Genomic DNA, 15,028 nt, shown 5'->3' with positions numbered 1-15,028 from the left:
GCCCAAGCGTCCATCGACAGATGAACGGTTAAAGAAAATGTGGGGGACGCACACAATGGAATATGATTTAGCCTTTAAAAAAGGAAGACAATTCCGCTGTGGCGACACGGATGGACCCGGAAAACACTATGCTAAGGGAAATGAGGCGGACATAGAAATACCGGCTGGTATCACTTCCGAGTGGAATCTGAAGCCGCCCAACTCAGAGAAGCAGAGTCGAGTGGTGGCTGCAGGGCTGAGTGGGGGAGAGGTCGGTCACAGGGTACGAAGTTCTGGCGATGCCAGGTGAGAAAGGGCTGGGGTCTAGCGTACACACAGTGCCTCCAGCCAACCCCACAGCATCGCACACTCACAGCACCGTATCTGTTCGTCTCATTTAGCACTTCCTACCTTTAATTGTTGATAATTTAGGATTTCATCTTATTGCACACGTTTCTCTTCACACCTAGACTGCAAGCTCATGGAAGGCACAGCCAGCGGCATGAACAACTCGTACCGTCTTGCCTACACCTGCCACGCCGTCCCACGCACAGAAAGAGTCAGAACGCGCACGTGAGCAGCAGACACAGCAAGACCAGAAGCTGTACACGTGCAGTCGACTGCGCGCAAACCGTGGTGGGATTACTGAGGTGGGGCGGGCGGCCGATGGGGAGAACGGGAGAGGACAGCAGTGACGGAGGGAACCAGACAAGGTCTGGAGCAGAAGGCACTCTGCGTACAATCCACGCCTGTGAATAAGCCTCCTCGGTAGCTGCGGCCACCACAGGAACATCTGTCCGTTCTTTCCTCGGCAAACCATCGCTACAGCAGTTAAAAAATACTGATATAGGGGCGCCTGGGTGGCACAGCAGTTAAGCGTCTGCCTTCGGCTCAGGGCGTGATCCCCACGTTATGGGATCAGCCCCACATCAGACTCCTCCACTAGGAGCCTGCTTCTTCCTCTCCCACTCCCCCTGCTTGTGTTCCCTCTCTCGCTGGCTGTCTCTCTCTCTGTTGAATAAATAAATAAAATCTTTAAAAAAAAAAAATACTGATATAAGTTACTAAGAATAGTTACTGAGTATAAAACAGCTTCACCTTGTCCAGTACTTATTAATGCCACATAAAACGGGAATTGAAAATTTACACAGTAATAGTTCATCCACTTCACACTACGTATTAAGGTATTTTGGATAACAATTCAGAAAATCTGTCAGTCCTACTGGACGAAGAATGCTTCAAGCAGAATATACACACGCGGCCCCTCCACCACCATCACGCTCATACCGTCCTGGGGTGAGTCTGCAGACTTGGTCACCGCTATCATCTTTGTAGTGGGTGTCTGGTCGTGACAAACCTGGTGCAGGAAATTTATTGATTTTCCTATCAGAAGGACCTAAAAAGGAAAATACCTTAGAGTTACCTTTATATAAAAATGATTAATCACTGAACTACTACAAATATTCATAAACAACAAACTGTTAATTAAAAACTAAAGAACAAAAACGTCTGGGGTAGTATCAAGTGAATTCTAGGAACTGAAAAGACATTATTAACAAACACATATTAACGGGTCAATGTATTCAATTCATACACACTTCTACTCATAAAACGCAGTAAAACCATGTTTAAGAAGACTGGTTCTGTCACATGATGCAGGCAGATACAAAGCCCCAAGTCTGTCTCCCGGCCTTACCTTCCTGGACTGGTCCATTGTGATGAAGGAGGGGATCATCGATTTCCGCAAGGTGTATTTGTCCTGCCACAGACGGTCGGTCTTCACCGCTGGGTCGGACGCTACAAAAAACTGAGAGTAGAGACACAGCCGCGTCAGACAGTGACCGTTGCGGCAAACTACCCACTAACAGCAACACTGAAGCAAAGCTCTCGAGACACAGGATACTGCCCTTTATACAGCAAAACTTGTCTTAAAAAGCATTTTCGATACATCATTCTCTAAATGGAATCACGTATGTCCCAGACTTTTTAAATGGAAGAGTAACGAAACAGGCTTTTTCCTGAAGATGTACGAGCTTCACGATGACCATCAGTGGTAACCTCTACTGTGTAATTTCGAGGGTCTGGGTGAGACGATGGAGCTCTCCTCCCTCAGCAAGAACGTGCAGAACTCCAGCGGTGCTGCCCCCCGGCCGTGTGCAGCCCTCCGCAGGCTCTCTCCTGCAGAGACCCCAAGTCTGGGATACAGACGGGCCGAAGCTAACCTACTCCACTCATGCGCTGCGGGCTCCGGGCAGACCTGGACATACGAGTGGCCGGCACCCATCAACCAAGCAGCGCTGCAGGAAGTGACCTTCCTGAGAACTACCCTGGCTCAGAAGCTTCTCCCCTGTCCACTGTGCTCCTCACCTTTGTTGACCCCATCGAGCAGCCTGACCCCTGACAACAGAAAGAGCACGGGTGGGAAGAGAGGAACTGCTGACTCCAGCTCACCTGCGACCACAACGAGGCCACTCTCATTTGTCAGTCAGATGTCCTGACAGACTCCTGCTTCTACCTCTATAAACCATATTTCTAATAGAGCTGCTGAGTCAAAGCAAGTCTTAACTCTTACAGACGTGCACGACTTCCTTTCCAAACAGCTGCGTCCACTGACACTCCCACAAGCAGGACGCTCCATGTTCTCATCCATGCTCATTCCAGATTTTGCCAGTCAGTTGGTGAAAGCACAGCTGCTTGTGCTGTTACTGTTCTGACAAAGGAACTTGGGCCTGTGTTCATAATGTGGATGGCCATTTGCATTTAGTCTCCTCTAAACTGTCTTTTCACCTCCTCAACCCATCTTTCAACTGACTTTGCCCTTTTTCCATCAATATATGAAAATTGTTATATTCGGGGTAATGACCATTGGTGGGTCAAGTATTATGAATTTTTGCAAGTTAATCATGTACCACCATTTACGGTATATTCTACATTTTTGCTTTGTTCCATATTTGTTGTGTAGGTAAATGTCTTCCTTTGTGGCTTCTGAGTTTCCCATCTTCCTAAAATCTTCCCATTCCTGGATTACACAAATATCTTACATAATTTTCTTCTAGCATTCCTGCTGTGTTATTTTTATGACTCAGGTCCTTCATCCCTCCAGGATTTATCTCAGACGTGATGCAGGGGTCTAGGTTTCCTTCCGGACAGCATCCTTCTGTCTAGTGGCCAAGCCAGCCAGCACCTTCTCTTTAATGTGCCATTTTTTCGTCTGAGCTAGGACACCTTGTCAGAAACTCTCGCTGTCATTAATTATATCACTAGATCAAAAGGGTGGAAAGTTGACAAGAGCAAGAGAGGCTGAGGAGGTATTTGCTAGCATGTTTAGTTCCCAGCCCCCCATGGTGACCAGCGGGCTTTGCGTTTTATCATCATGAACACGGAGTTCCGTCCATCTCTGTTCCAATCTGTACACCTATTGTCCTTATTGGCACTCCAGGTTTCCCATTCTGGGACACCGGGAGCCTCCTCAAGCTGGAGGTGATGTCCTTTAGACTTGAGCCGCATTGTCTTCCTTGCTTCTGACGGAAGATGCTCTGTGCTCATCTTCTTCCTTCCTCCCCCAGACCTAGACTCAGCCCCTCCTCCAAGGAGCCCTAGTTCCTTTTAAATGGCACTTGGACCACAACCTCAGTACTTGGTAGTGTCTAAAGTTAGAAGCTGGATGGTTTGAGACTCCGCACTGGCCATGTTACACATGGCAATGTGGCTCCTAGCAGAACTGTAAAATCCAGTTAAGTCATAACATACTGAAAGCGCCTCTTCGGTGATTCTGACTCAAGTTCCAAATCGCCAGGCGAACAACGCACAACCCCGACTATGGAAAGTGTATCCACAGAGACAAAATGTATTTAAAGAACTTCAAAAATATTTTTAGTAATTATACAGCAATACAAAATTAATGGTTTCCTAGCAGGAATGCAAAATAGTATGTTTCAGAAAAATATTCAAGGAAGGTTGAAAAGGTTTTTTTCATTATTTACTTCAAATTAAAGTAAAAGGGTTACAAAATATCAACGCATGCACAGTACCTGATACACACAGAGAGAAATATACAAAAAATATTAACAGGTTATCTGTTCATGATAGGATTACTAATAACCTTTCTCTGTTAATACGCTCAAATATTTTTAAGTAGTAAATATTTTTAAATCAGAAAAAATATTGTCCAGAAGAGCTAAGTAATTCAAGCCAATGAGTGAACAGAGGGTGCCAGTAAAAAACCTTCTCAGTAACATCACTTTTCCAAGACAATCGAAGAAAAAAGGTGGGTTTTTTTCTGTTCATGGAAATCTACTCCCAAGGATAAATATTTAAGGAAACAAAATTTTTAATGACGCTAAGGTCTTACATCCGATCCCTGTTAAGTCAGGCCTACGTGGTATCAACTACACACAGCCAATCTCCTCTGTAAGTAGATACTTGAACAAATGCCAATATTTTTAAGACCAAGAGGATGAGATCACTATATTTATTTTCAACTCAAATTTCTTATCTTTAGGTACAAATTGAAATTACCAAAGTATATATTGATTTTTATATTTTAGATTTTTTTAATTTATATTCCCTTTCTAATTTTAAACATGTAACCAGTGACAGCTTTGAAGGATAATCGGTACTACTATAATTAAGCTATCATCACTTTAAAATACACGTCAATTATCCTTGACAGAAATTTTTTAAAATGTTATAAGCCCACGATGAGTAATCTAAAAGGTCACCCGATCACCACACTATGACTGCTCTGTGGCCTACCATTCAACAGATTAGATGAACTGCATATAAATTGTATTTATCAGTTATTCACTTAAACAGAAGAGGTAGTTTCTACAAACACCACACTAATTTACCCTGATAGTTGGAGTGTAGCCGGGTTTTTATCAGTAAGAGCAATAAGACAATTTATTTTAAAAGATAAAAAACTCAGGCAATTCAGTCATCTTTAGAAATTATGAAAGCATCACTTCATCCGAGGGCAAAGGAGCGTGCAATCAATCTCCCAGCAAACACTGAGGGGAATAGGTACGTCCTAGCATTTAATTAATCCTCTGAAAAATATATAGTTATAGAGGAAAAAAACCAAGGCCAGAACATAATTGCTTTTATTTCATTGATGCATTTTCCACTCAAGGTTCTTTAATTTTCACCACGTGTCAAACACAGAAAGAACTGAGAAAAAAATATAACATAATTGTACCATGATTTCTCATTAACTGTTGGACAAATGCCAAGGCCTCCCTACTAAAAACAGAAATGAAGAGGGTAATTTTCTTAGCAAGCAGCATAGTTTCTAAGAAACAGATCCATTATTACACACAGACCCCAACTCCAACTGTCAACAGGCAGGCAACTCCCAAGGGCCCCCACCCCCACCACACAGAGAGCAGGGACAGAGGCTCTGGACCCCAATGGGGAAAGGTCACGTGCGATGTAAGCGGATGAAATCACTGAACGTCAGGGGTGGGGCACAGAGGTGTCAGAATGGTAACATATTTTATATGGTAAACTTTTAAATTCAATAATTCTTAGCAAAAGTTTAAAAGAAACAGAGTAACAAGAGTGCTGAATGCATCCACATATATTCCGAAAAGCAGTCACTGCATTAGCTCTAGTTCAGTCACTGACCTTCCAATCCAAGGATGTAGCTTTTCAGTTTTAGAGCATTTAAGTAAACATTTGAAGTCTGCAAATTTTCAAATTCTGTAAGCAAAGGCCTTTTACCTTTGCCCTTCTTTTCTTGCTCCTAGTTGAAGCCCCTCGCCCTTTGACAAGAATTACCCAAAGGCAAAAAATAAAAATAAAGTAAATTAACACTGAACTATCTTGGGGCCCCTGGGGGGGCTCAGTCAGTGAAATGGCTGCCTTCGGCTCAGGTCATGATCCTGGGGTCCTGGGACTGAGCCCCACGTCAGGCTCCCCCTGCTCAGTGGGAAGCCTGTTTCTCTCTCTGCCTCTGTGGGCCTCCTGCTTGTGCTCTCTCGTACACACACGCGCGCTCTCTCGCTCTCTCTCTCAAATAAATAAAAAAATAAAATCTTTAAAAAAAGAAAGAGAGGGGCGCCTGGGTGGCACAGCGGTTAAGCGCCTGCCTTCGGCTCAGGGCGTGATTCCGGCGTTATGGGATCGAGCCCCACATCAGGCTCCTCTGCTGGGAGCCTGCTCTTCCTCTCCCATTCCCCCTGCTTGTGTTCCCTCTCTCGCTGGCTGTCTCTATCTCTGTCAAATAAATAAATAAAAGCTTAAAAAAATAAATAAATAAATAAATAAATAAATAAATAAATAAAAATAAAAAAAAGAAAGAGAGGGAAAAAAACATTGAACTATCTTGTTCTTACCTTAAACTTGCATAACTGCTCACCTCAATCACTCACGGGAGAAAACCCATGTGAGCCACTAAAGGCCTAATAGATATAGTTTCTCCAGGTAGCACTAGCAACAAAGTGAAAACCAAATGTTTTCATTTGTACTACTTTGTAACAGCCAAAAATAATTAGAAACCTCTTCCCAAATGCTGAAAGTACTTTCTAATCATTTACAATATTTATAAATTCTTAGAGTGCTCTATTTTTGTCCACCTTTGCATTTCATAACAGAAGATAAACAAAATGCAAGTTGGATACCAGTTCCTGCTGATTGGGCTAAAGAGGCCTATATTTTTGTAACAATTCACAGTAAAATCCCAACTGGTGGACCCAGAGGCAATTTTTAATGATTCCATACCAGAAACAGCAAAGCTCAGAGGCCATTTGAAATTTCGGGTAAAAGGAAAAGAAAATCATTCATGGGTTGCAAGACAGCCAAACCCAGAGCAGCTAAGGCAGGACACTGACCACTGCAAGCAGCAGGACAGACAGAAGCCTTTCCAGGGAACATGGTAAATCCTGGCACGTGAAGGAGCTTCCTGGAAGGACAGAACTACAAGCTCTGAAGAACCAGCAGCAAAGACACTGAGATCTCCTGCTCTCAGTAGGAGCCTCGTGCAAGAAAGTCACCAAGGAGTGGACAGCTGGGTCAGAGAAGGAAGGTCCAAGAGCTCCAGTAAAGACAAGCAGAGACGGTTCCGGGTCCCACACCTGACTGGCATTGCACCCATCCCCAGGCAGGAGAAGAGCTTGCTGTGCACGCTCACACCTGTGCTAAGCCTACATGAAACTAGCTCCCATCCATGGCAGCGGGGCAGTCCACGACTTTTCTTGGAGGTTTTGTTCTAACTGGGGGTTCTCAAGCTGGGTCCATGAGCACTGAATGCTGAAAGGCAGATCTGTAAATGTGGAAGGGAAAGGAATTACACTTTGGCACTGACATCTACCTGAAATTTAGCTCTTCCTTCCATTATAAATGCAAAGAGAGTCCCCATGACTTTGTCACCAGAAGAAATCAGATGTTCTCACATCACCAGTGAAAAGTTGGTGCACAGATCTCAAAGTCACTAATCCTTCTTACTGAATGTGTTAGTAAAAACATACATCTATTACTGTATTGCTAATTTAATACTAAATCTGGAAACACTACATACAGTTAAACAGAGTTCTGTACCTTGTAATTTCTCTCATATGCAGTGCTTCCTATTCTTCATTGACGATTACGCTTTCCCCTCCACAGACAGCATTCTACAAATGAGAGCTGGTGCGGTCTATGGAGGCACTCTGCATTCATCTCCCTCTCCTCACCCCAATCTTGACGGCACACTCTGCAAATGTCCTGCTGGTGCTGCACTGTGCCTCCAAAGCCTCCTCGTGCCCACGTCACAGTCCACGTCAAACCTCCCTCCGAGGTTCCCAAGGGCAGCCAAAGGGACTGGAGACTGAAAACAACCAGGCTCTACTCAGGCCTGCTGAATACACGGTAGGCATCAAGGATATCCCCAAACCAGCAGAGGCAGAAACAACTGAGCAAAGGAGGAAAGTGAAATCTTCGGGCGCGCACCCTTCACATAATACAGTTACCATTTTCGTGAATTCAGTGGTTTTTAGTATTTTCCACAAGGTTGTGTAACCACCAACACTATCAAATTCTACAACATCTTCACCACCTGCAGAGAAACTCCATACCCGTCAGGCAATGACCTCCCCTATCCCTCTCTCCCCCTCCCAAGCCCAGACAACACTAATCTGTCTCTATGAATTCTCCTGTTCTGTACATTTCATGTAAATGAAATCATACAATTAGTGACCTTTTGTGTCTGGCTTATTTCACTCAGCCTAATGTTTTCAAGATTCACCCGTGTCATAGCACACACCAAAACTTCATTCCTTTTTAAGGCTGAATATTCTGTGCTATGATACAGACAGACCACATTTTGCTTAACCACCCATTAGCCGATGGACACTGGCACTACTTCAACTCTGGACTACCACGGTAACGAAGAACACTTCTCTGAGGCTCCATACAAGTTTTAAAGGAACATATGTGCTGCTTTTCTTGGGTACACACCTGGAACTGCTGGGTCTGCGTGTAACTTGCCGAGGAACCGCCAGCTCTGTTCCCCAGCAGCCACACCGCTCTGTTTCCACCAGCACTGCATTAGGTTCTAATTTCCCCGAGTCTTTGCCAACACTCGTCATGTTCTGGCTTGTTCTTTCCTCTAATACCATCCCAATGAGTATGACAGGCTATCCAACTGTGGTTTCGATTCACACTTCCCTGAGGACTAATGTTTCAAATCTTTTCCTGTGCTTATTAAAGGCCATCTGTAGATCTTTGGGAAAATCTCTACTTTGGACTTTGCCTATTTTCTCACTTGGGGTGTTTACCTTTTTGCTCTTGAGGTGTGATAGCTCTTTATATATTCTGGATGCTGGACCCTTACCACAGACATATATGAATTACAAATATTTTCTCTCATTCCGTGGGTCGTTTTCCTACTTTCTCAATAATGTCCTTCTACATAACTTAAGTTTTTAACTCTGATGAAATACAATTTATCTTTTTCTTTTGTTGCTTAAGCTTTTGGTGATGTATCTAAGAAACCACTGCCTAATCCAGAGTCACAAAGACTTACACCTAGGTTAACTTCTAAAAGTATTACAGCTTTAGCTGTGAGATCTATTTTGAGTTACCTTTTATATATGGAATGCAACTGAGGTCCAAAGTCACTCCCGTGTATGTGGATATCCAGCTGTCCCAGCAACACCTGCTGGGGCACTTTTTAAAAATCAAACAAAAATGAATGCATTCATTTCTGGACTCTCACTTCTACTCTCTCGGTCTCATGCCAATACCACACTTCTGATTGCTGTGCACTGTAATATGCTGTGAAATCAGGACACGTGGGTCTTCCAACTCTACTGTTTTCTCAAGAGTGTGTGGCTCCCCAGGCGCCGTGTATGTCCACAGGACTTTGAGGACCAGCTTTCCCATTTCTGCAAAAAGGCCACTGGAATTTTGACAGAGATTACATTCAATCTGACATCATCTGGAGAAGTGCTGTCATCTTCACAATATCACATCTTCCAATCCGTGAACATGTGGTGCTGCTCCATTTACTCAGGTCTACTTTCACGTGATTTCAACAGTTTTATATAATTTTCAGCGTGCAATTCTTCCACCTCCTTGCTTTAATTTCTCCCTAGGTGTTTGATTAGTTTTGACACTATAATACATAGAACTGTCTTAATTTTATTTTTGGATTGTATTTCAAGTATATAACAAAGTCACTGATTTTTGTGTGTGGATCTTATACCCAGCTAATCTGGCAAACGTGTTTATAAGATTTATATTGTGAACACCTTAGTTTCCTATATATGAAATTATGTCACCTATGACAGAAATTATTTTAGTTCCTTTCCAATCTGAGTATCTTTGGTTTTTAACTGTTCCCTTGTCTAACTGCCCTGACTAGAGCCTCCGGTGCGATGCTGAGTAGAAGTGGGGAAAATGGAACCCCTGTCTTGTCCCTGATCTAGAGGACAGAGTATACACCCTTTCACCATTACGATGTTACCCATTAGTGTTTCACAGATGCCCTTGATTAGGTGAGAAGTTCCTTTCTATTCCTAGTTTGCGTGTTGAATTTTATCAAATGCTTTTTCTGCATCAATTGGGTTATGGTTTTTTCTTCACTTTATCAGTATGATACGTTACGCTGATTTTAATTATGTTGAACACTCTTTAATTCGTGGGAGAAGTCTCACTTGGTTATGGTGTACCACCCTTTTACCTTCTAGTCCATCTCAGTACTTTGTGAGGACTTCTGCGTCTACACCCATAAAGGATATTGGTCTCTAGTTTTCTTGGGTTGTCTTTTGCTGGTATTGGGATCAGAGTAATACTAGCCTCACAAAATGTGTTAAGAAGTGTTCTTTCCTCAGGGCACCTGGGTGGCTCAGTCATTAAGCATCTGCCTTTGGCTCAGGGCGTGATCCCAGGGTCCTGGGATCGAGCCCCGCATCGGGCTCCCTGCCCCACTGGGAGCCTGCTTCTTCCTCTCCCACTCCCTCTGCTTGTGTTCCCTCTCTCGCTGCTGTCTCTCTCTGTCAAATTAATAAATAAAATCTTAAAAAAAAAAAAAAAAAAAGAAGTATTCTTTCCTCAATTTTCTGGAAGAGTTTGAGAAGAAATAATGCTAACGTTTTATATATTTGGTAGAATTCACCAGTGAAGCCATCTAGTCCTGGGCTTTTCTTCACAGGAAGGTTTTTGAGATTACGGACTCAATCTCCTTACTTGTTATCGGTCTATTCAGATTCCCTGTTTCTCCAGGACTTGGTGTTGCTGGCTTGTGTTTCGAGGAGCTCTCAGGTTTTATTATCCGGAAATGACTTTTGCAGGTGGAGTTTACAGGACAGAGAACATCTGAATGACAGCTTTTCCTTCCGGCACTTTGAATGTGTCATCCTACCGCCTGCTGGCCTCCACGGTTTCTGAGGAGAGATCAGCTGTTGACCTAATCGAGGACCTTCTCCGTGAGTTCTCCTCACATGATGCTTCTAAGGTTCTCTGTCTTTCCGCGGCTTAATTACAGAGTAGAATCTTGTGGGCCTGAGTTTTCCTCCTTCAAGTTCCTCAGACCAGATAACCTGTTAACCTACTCGCAAGGCACTTTTCTTCTTCCTGCTCAAATCTGCAATTGAGCCACTAGTGATTTTTGTTCCTTTCCTACTATACTTTTCAACTCCAGAATTTCTTCTCTGCGTCCTTTCTACAATTTCTTTTAATCTACATTTTGTGCTTTCTTTGATTACAGAATGGAGCATTTCCTTATACAGGTACTTACTCAACTACTTTTTAAAGAGCAGTTACAAGGCTCGCATACAGCTACTTACAGTTAACCATACACTTGAAGAAATCTGATTTCACAACTAAGTTAAAACTCATTACACAGTTGAGGGAAAATTAACCAACACAGGAACTGAAGAGACAAAAACACCCAAATTTTAATCGGCTAAGGATCAAAGACACAACACAATTGTCTAAACAACCAAATTCTTAAGATAACTATATTACTTAGAGTAAAGCAAAGAGAACCTTCCCAAAATTAATCAGGGACAAATAAGCATTTAGAAATGCATGGTTCAACAGAAAACCAGGAAGTCAAAGATCACCACAAATAAGAGAAAGGCCACAGAAATTTTAGGGTCAGTGGGTATTCAGATTTTCTCTAGTGCTCTTCTTCCGTTAATTAAGAGCAAACAACATAAGCATGCTTACCATGTGCCTGACTCAACCCTCACACATCGGCACAACCCCATGAGATCGGCACTGCCGTTGCACACACAGGAAAGATGTGGAAGGGCAGGCTGAGAGAGGCCAAAGCACTTGCCAGGATACAGAGCCATCAGAAACCGAAGCTGCGTCATCGGACTCCAGGACCTGAGCCCTTAAGTTCCACCCAACAGAGACAGAGCAGCTGAGCTAGGACAAGACCCACAGGCACCACAGTACTAACCATGGAGACCCAAAGCAAAGAACGCAGTACACTCTATGTCAAGAAGGATTCACTTTAGGTCATCCACCGTTACAACGCACTTCACCAGCACAACTCATGAAGCAAACAAGCTCATCGGGAGCATTAAGGACTTAGCTGAGCAAAGTAACTAGCAAATAAAACTTTACCAATCCTGAAGATCCTAAGCCCTTCTCTAAACTCAGACCCTAAGTGAGAATACCGGTAAGCATAAAACCTTGGGGGAAAAAAAAAGAAGATAAATCTACTGTAATACAATGTCAGTATTCCGGTAGTCTGAGGAGCGTATTGTATAGTCCTGACTTTTCTATAAGGGTGAAATTATACAAAAAGAAAAACATTTAAGAAAAACTTTACCAATGAAGCAAGACCTGAGATCAGTTTAAGTGATCATTTGCGTTACTAATCCTAATACTGTATTCAACATTATTTAGTATTTTTTCTTTAAATAAAACCTGACGTTTGTCTTACACATATTCTGTGCAATAAGAGTTCTTCAAAATGAGTGCCCCAAATATAAGCTATCCCAGTCTGAAAGAGTTTGCTTTTGTCTCACCCCAGTGAATCAATGTTCAAAAATGGTAAAGAAAACAGTCTAGAGGAAAATCAGTTTGGAAGTCTGTGCCTGATTCTATCTATGGTCCCACAATTAGTATCAACAAAATAAATAAATAAATAAGCCCAAATCACACAGAAGGCAGAAAATCAATAAAGAACTGGTGGTACCTTTAAGGACTACTTTAAAAACACAGACGCATACAATGAATTAGTGGTATAATTAAGGACTACTTGAAAAACCTCATTGCTAGAAAATGCAAACTAAATTATTCTCAAGAAAAAAAAAAAAAAGTATTACAAGTTAGAAATTAGGTACTAAATTCAAAAAACATAATTAGCCAGTCTGTGGCTCTGACGTTTAGCTGCAGCGGTACACGTGCCGGCAGGGCCCAGACGACAACTCCACCCTGACCTTTGAAGACAATCAGGCTCATCAAGCCGACTGATTGGCAGCTATTAAAAAGTTAATATCACCCAAATTCATATAATTTATGTATTAATTATTGGGTGGGGAAGGAGGTGGAATACAAATTTTTTATTAATAAAAAGGAATAATTTTTCATCTTTTTATAATCTTAATGTTTTTTCCTATATGAATTTTTTATTTCTGGATGTCATTCCAGGAAAATCCTGACTCTGTTTTATCTGGGAATGAGATAAAGTCCAATTTCAATAAGATTCTGGGAATGCACTCATTTCCCTTTAGGTGCTGAGCGCTGGAATGTGGTATATACGGTAGATGTGGCAAAAGGAACGTCGGGGAAGGGTCAGCAGCCGAATCTGTGACTCTCTGCACGACTCTCACAACTTTTCTCTAAGTCTGAAATGATGTGAAAATAAACAGTTAAAAGAAAAATAATTTTAAAAATGCAATCACAAACACAAGATATCCAAATGTATAAAACCATCCCATGATTCAAGTCTAGAAAGACAGACAAATGCACCGGAAAAATGGGCAAAAGACAAGCACAGCAATTAGTAGAATAAAGTAACCAATCAACACAAAAAGTTGGTCAATCTCACTGGTAACCAGCGAAACGCATCACAGGAGAGGCTGCACACCACAGGCGGGAGTAAAACCCTCACGAGAACTGAGGAGCGAGTGCTGACCAGGCTGGAGCAGCAGGAACCGCAGAGGCGCGACTGCAGGGGGACTGGCAGGGCCACCCCAGCGCTGGAAAGGGCAGCATGCACGCCCCAACAGTGGGCAATCTCACCTCCCAGGGCTGCCCTCAGAGAAACGCATCAATATACACAGGGAGGCACAGAAAGGATGCTCTTTTCAAGGTTCTTTCAAAGGTTTACAACCACAAAGACCCGACCCCCATCAGAAGGGCTGCTACCTAGAAAGTGCGATGTCCACGTTTAGTACGTGTAGCAATAAAGGACAACGGTAACACCGCCACGGAAGGACCTACGAGACGCGATAAGCGACCCACACCTGCACCTGTAGATGCCGCCCGAGTGCCTCGAAAGCACGCCTAAAACCATCCCCTGCAGTCGGCTCTGCGGCCACGCTTGTTTTAAAAGCCACTGGTTCCAGCTCAACTGATCTCTCAGGAAACAACGGGAGCGTGACACAAATTTCATGACTGCTTCCATCAAGTTCATCCACAAGAAACTAGGTGAGACCAGGAACCCAGAACAGGGGGGCGCACAAATCGCAGACACCCCCACACTCCAGCAGCTGCCTCAATCCATCCTGCGCACCCGGGGCCACGACCTTGCGCGGCGCCGCAGGTGAGCCTCCTCCTGCCACGGCCACAAGCCCACGTGAGCACTTCTTCGAGGTAAATGCCATAGTCACTCCAGAACGCAAGGGGTGCCTAACGACTGAATGCATGTTGACGGTACCACGGCTTCTGCGAGGCTCCTGTCCTGTTTGAAACTACTGTCACTGACGAGGGTTTTGAGTGTGCTGCCCCCCCCTCTACTTTTTGTCAGAGGACCTGTGGACTTTACTGTGTGACTCTGCACAGCGCAGGCGTCTTCAGGAACACACGAGCTGCCCTCCAGCAGCACAGACCCTGTTCCAATAGGCGCAGAGCACATACACGAAGAATTTCACTGAAACCGCGGGCACCACAGACGGCCCAGTGAGTGTAGCGCACGTGGTCATCTCGCGAAGCCACAGAACACGTGATGCTGCCCCACGAGGGTGAGCGCGTGCACACGGGAGACCTAGTCCTAGTCCCGGGCAGGGGATGGGAACTCCTGCGTCTCCCACCGTAAACCTGGGATAATAGTCTTCCACGGCACACACACAGCTCTGCTGCTCAGAGGTAACCGGCTTTCAAAGCTCTGTACGAACTACGCACGGCGTTCGATGGTGCAAGCTGGCATTCCGGGGAAGGGAGATCGAGAGACTACGGGCGCCCATGCCCCCTAGAGCCGAGTCTGGGGCCGGAAGGCATTCCTTACTTCATGGTAAGTGTCCTCGAGCTCCCCGTCGTATATCCAGCGGTACAGGAAGCTCAGCACGGGATGGGACACCAGACTGAGGATGTGCTGCACCAGTGACCTCACGTACGGGTCTCCCGTCTTCGTGTACGCGTGCACGGCGGAGGCCAGCTCGCCCCCTTTCCT

The 15,028-nt window shown here is 44.0% G+C and overlaps 1 protein-coding gene across 1 annotated transcript in view; it reads right to left on the bottom strand.

The window, feature by feature from the left end:
- Positions 1 to 15,028, bottom strand: part of TUBGCP3 (tubulin gamma complex associated protein 3) — a 72,501-nt gene that overhangs the window by 29,346 nt on the left and 28,127 nt on the right. Inside the window, exons 9-11 of the mRNA XM_057309952.1 lie at positions 14,864 to 15,026; positions 1,676 to 1,786; positions 1,267 to 1,375 (exon numbers count right to left, since the gene is read on the bottom strand). Of these exons, the coding sequence (XP_057165935.1) occupies positions 1,267 to 1,375; positions 1,676 to 1,786; positions 14,864 to 15,026 (383 nt within the window). The remainder of the gene's footprint in view (positions 1 to 1,266; positions 1,376 to 1,675; positions 1,787 to 14,863; positions 15,027 to 15,028) is intronic.

Source organism: Ursus arctos, unplaced genomic scaffold (assembly GCF_023065955.2).
Source record: "Ursus arctos isolate Adak ecotype North America unplaced genomic scaffold, UrsArc2.0 scaffold_10, whole genome shotgun sequence".
In the NCBI taxonomy this organism is placed as follows: domain Eukaryota; kingdom Metazoa; phylum Chordata; class Mammalia; order Carnivora; family Ursidae; genus Ursus; species Ursus arctos.
The sequence above is the reverse complement of the archived record's forward strand: the minus strand, read 5'-3'. Positions and strand labels throughout refer to the sequence as shown.